At 25.3% G+C, this 4,278-nt stretch overlaps 1 protein-coding gene across 1 annotated transcript in view; it reads right to left on the minus strand.

Annotated features, from left to right (window-relative positions):
* Positions 1-594: 594 nt before the first annotated feature.
* LOC119679793 (MATH and LRR domain-containing protein PFE0570w-like) overlaps positions 595-4,278 on the minus strand; it is a 22,340-nt gene continuing 18,656 nt past the window's right edge. The window contains exons 5-7 of the mRNA XM_038092338.1: positions 3,193-3,415; positions 2,372-3,080; positions 595-785 (exon numbers count right to left, since the gene is read on the minus strand). Coding sequence (XP_037948266.1) covers positions 636-785; positions 2,372-3,080; positions 3,193-3,415 — 1,082 coding nt within the window. The 3' untranslated portion in view covers positions 595-635. The remainder of the gene's footprint in view (positions 786-2,371; positions 3,081-3,192; positions 3,416-4,278) is intronic.

Here is a 4,278-nt window from a genome sequence, read left to right on the forward strand (position 1 = left end):
CGTCTTGCCACCGCTGAGCAGTTGCATAGAACATGTTCTGATGTTTCCTTCTCCTCATGACAGAGTCGACAGGAATCACTTTCTACCGCGCCTATAATCTTCATGTGGTAATTAAGTCTACAGTGTCCTGTAAGAAGTTAAGTGTAGAAAGTTAACTAATTATAAGGAACTGGAGTGCTAGGTCCTTCGCCCTATCTAAAATAGAAATAAGCTGCGTACCAGCTCTCAACGGAGCTGAGCACTGCGACCATGGTTGATCTTTTGTGCTGCCCTATCTAAAAATTTTTAAAATTTTACTATTAGTAAACTTATATTTCAATTTATTAAAAAGAAATAATTCCTTTAATTTTATTTTTTATTAAATAAATTCATTTATTTATTTTGATTTGCTTATTATAGCTAAAAATGAATTATTGATTTTTAAAAAAAATAAATAATTAAATTCAAAGTTTAAATAAAATTTTTAAATAAATAATTTAAAATAATTAATTTTTAAATAAATAATTTAAAATAAATATATATTTTAGTAATTTTAAACAAATATTTTTTTATAAATAGTTTTAAATAAATAATAAATGCTATCTTTTGTTGATGATTTTTATGCTAATTAAATAAAACTAACTAAAATTTTGAACTTATAGTCGCACTACTTCCACGCCTTGTGGCGTGAAAAGTGACTCAGCTGCCAATTTTAGTTTTTCATTGACCAATTTAGCAATTTTGGGTGTACGCCTCCAAACGAACTCTCGTGTGCGGTCATGATTGTCCTTGCTCTCAACTTGAACCTGGTAATCAAACAAAAAAAATTGAATTTTTTTATTACAAAAAAAATTTAAAATTAAGTTTTTATTTAACATTAAATATGTAATATAATATATATTTTAAAAAATAAACTCTGAAAAATATTTGCTTTGTTATTATAATATCATATTGTTTACGCATATTATTTTACAATATTTTAAAAATTCATTCACCTATTTATCAATAATTTTTTCTTCACTTCAAAGATTTTTACATAATTAAAAACTATATTTAAAGCTTCGATATGAATATCAAATTAATTGATGTAATATAACAACATATTTGCAGTAGCAATAAAAAGTTGATTATTTTAACATTGAATTCAGGGTTCACTAAACAATATCAATTGCATTCTTTAATAAAAAATATGATTTTATTTAATGCAAAATTATTATTTATATATATCATAATATCCTACCTTTTACCTCGAAAAATATTTTCATTCATCCCAACAGTGATTTTCTTTTTTTTATTTAATTTTATATTATTTAACTTGTTATTTCATTTTTTTTTTCATATTATTATTATTGTTACATGCATTCTGTATTATATTTAATTTCTTTTATTTAAAGTTTTTTTTTTGTTGTCAAGGTTTATTTTTCAATATTTTATGTTACTTAAGTTACTTTTTATTATTCTACAAATATTTTTTTTAATACAGTATTTTCTAGATATATCAGATTTTTTATAGCAGTATGCATATTTCATTTTATTATAATTTATTTTGCTTTGTTTAAATTATATGACTCTGCTTTATATCATATTTTTTCTACTGCTTAAATTTATTTCTTCAATTTAAGTTTATTTATTTTTATTCTATTTTACTTCATTTTATTTTATTTTAATTTATTTTACTTCATTCTATTTTACTTAATTTTATTTCATCTTCCATTATTTTATTTTATCTTACATTATTTTATTCTATCTTATTTTATTTAATTTCATTTTATTTTATTTTATTTTATTTTATTTTTTATTTTATTTTATTTTATTTTTATTTTATTTATTTTTTATTTAATTTTATTTAATCTTATTTTTAATCTTATTTAATCTTATTTAATCTTATTTATTTTATTTTATTTTATTTATTTTTATTTTATTTTATTTAATCTTATTTATATTATTTTATTTTATTTTATTTTATTTATTTTATTTTATTTTATTTTATTTTATTTATTTTATTTTATTTTATTTTATTTTATATTTATTTATTTTGTTTTTTTTTTTTATTTTATTTTAATTTATTTCATCTAATTTAATAATTTTGTTTTTATTTGCTTTCATTTGATATCGTTTTATTTTACATATTTATTTATTTATTTAGTTTAATTTATTATTATTATTTTCATCATTTTTATGTTTCATTATTTGATTTTATTTCATGTCATATAATTTTTTATATCATCTTACCTCTTTTATTTCATTTTATTTTGTTTTAATTTACTTATTTATTTTTTTATTTCATTTTATGTGACTTTATTTTATGTATTACTCAGTATTTTAATTAAAATTATTTCTTATTTATTTCCTTGCATTTTGAATTTCGTATTTAATTAATTGAAATTCTCACCTGCTTTGGTTGTTGCACTTTAATTGACAACAATGAAGCGCGATCATTGATGACACTAAACTTAATGCGTCCGATCATTTCGTTTGTGCGTGCAGTGGCGCTCTTAACACTGCGTACACCGCCACGTTTGAATGACTTCTCCACTCGTAATATCAGAGGACCCAATGTAAATTTAGCTTTAATGGTTGAATTGCGTCCTTCCGGATCAGCAACTACTTTGACGTTGCCGACACGCTTCAACGATGCCAAACCGGACAATGTACCTTCAGCTTTTTGTAATTTTTCGACATCCTTACCGGCTACGGCTTTTTTATTGGTGTTGCCACTTTGTTTCACTTTATTTGCTGCACTTGCCGTTGCAGCAGAATTGCCAGCAACTTTTTTTGTGCCTTGTTTGTGTCCTTTTGTATTGACTTTCTTTTGATTTGCTGATTTCACATTTTCCACAGTATCAGCATCATTTGTGACTCTAGTGCGTACTTCCGGTGCAGTTTTTTCGTTCGCATCCTTAACTAACGCATCCGTCTTTTTTTCAGAACTTTCACCATCAGTTTTTTTGATGTCCTTAATCTTTTGTTGTTCCTGTTGCAATTGTTGTAGTTGTTGTTGCAATTTGCTTTGTATTTTGGAATCATTGTCACTGCTGCGTGGCTCGAAGGTTTCACTCGAAATCTCGGAATTTTGTCTAGGTTCGGATTTGGTATTTTTTCTATATGAAGTCGTAAAGATAAAATCGTAAAGAAAGCGAAACAAATTGATTGGGTTTGGTTTTAGAAGTAAGGTTAAATGTTTAGGTTGAAAGGAAATCGAAATAAACTCACAATTTCTTTGTTGGTGCGGTGGAATGAGAATGTGATTTGACGGGCTTCGCTGGCAGATTTGAGGCATCTTTGGGTGCAGCTCTAGCATTTAAACGTACAACAAATGGGTCATAATTGTCGGATACAATGCGATTGATGCGCTCGAATATTGCATCAATGAAGTGATTGTGCCGTTCTTGGAAAGCGTCACTTGACATGTCAATGATGTTATTTTTAAGTGCACCTAGTTTTTGTTGTATTTTTTTTTTCATAGTTTATATATATAAAACATAATTAGTAATTTTTCTTTATTAGTTAAAGAAAACTTAAGCAAATAATGAAAGAATTTTATCTCGAAAGAGTGGGTAAATATTTTTTGGAGTAGCGTAAGGAAGCAGAATAAGGGACGATTAGGGATTAAAGTTGAACCACCATAATTTTTTTTTTTGTTATATATATTTTTTATGTTATTAGTATATATTATGTTTCAATATTAAGTGGGTGTGGCATGGTTTTTGAAGCTCTCAATTTGCAAGCATTTAGTTTGGTTTTTGCTATAGTATTTGCTCCTGATAACCACTGCTTTCCAATCCTTGAGAATGAGTATTTCTTATATGTGGTAAATCTGTGTTAATTTTTTCATTTCTGTGGATTTTGCAATTTGTTAGTTGATTTGATTTCATTATTGTTTTTATGTTAAATTTAATGATTAAAGCGATGACATTGAAGCAATGCGTTGTTATCTTATGTTGCGTTATTTTAACTTTAAAGCATTTCAAATGTATTTTTGTTAATGTCGTTATTGCATGTTAAGTGCTAGGTTAAGTGCTAGGTTAAGTGAAAGTTAGCAGATGTTAATTTTGTTAAAAAATGAAAAATGTTTTTAGAAAAGAAGGCGTGTGAATTTTTAGGAGTGCAATAAACTTCTACAAAATACTAAATTTAACGAAATGTACTATGAAATAAATTAAATTAGAACTAAAACAAAATTTATTTAACTAGAAAGGACCTTTTTCATACAGTGGCGGCGTTAGAGTAACCATTGCAAGGCCACTTTCATTGCTCAGAGTTAGAGAGAAACGTTAATTTAACTGGATTATATTATGT

This window comes from Teleopsis dalmanni, chromosome 1, assembly GCF_002237135.1.
Source record: "Teleopsis dalmanni isolate 2A chromosome 1, ASM223713v2, whole genome shotgun sequence".
Lineage (NCBI taxonomy): Eukaryota > Metazoa > Arthropoda > Insecta > Diptera > Diopsidae > Teleopsis > Teleopsis dalmanni.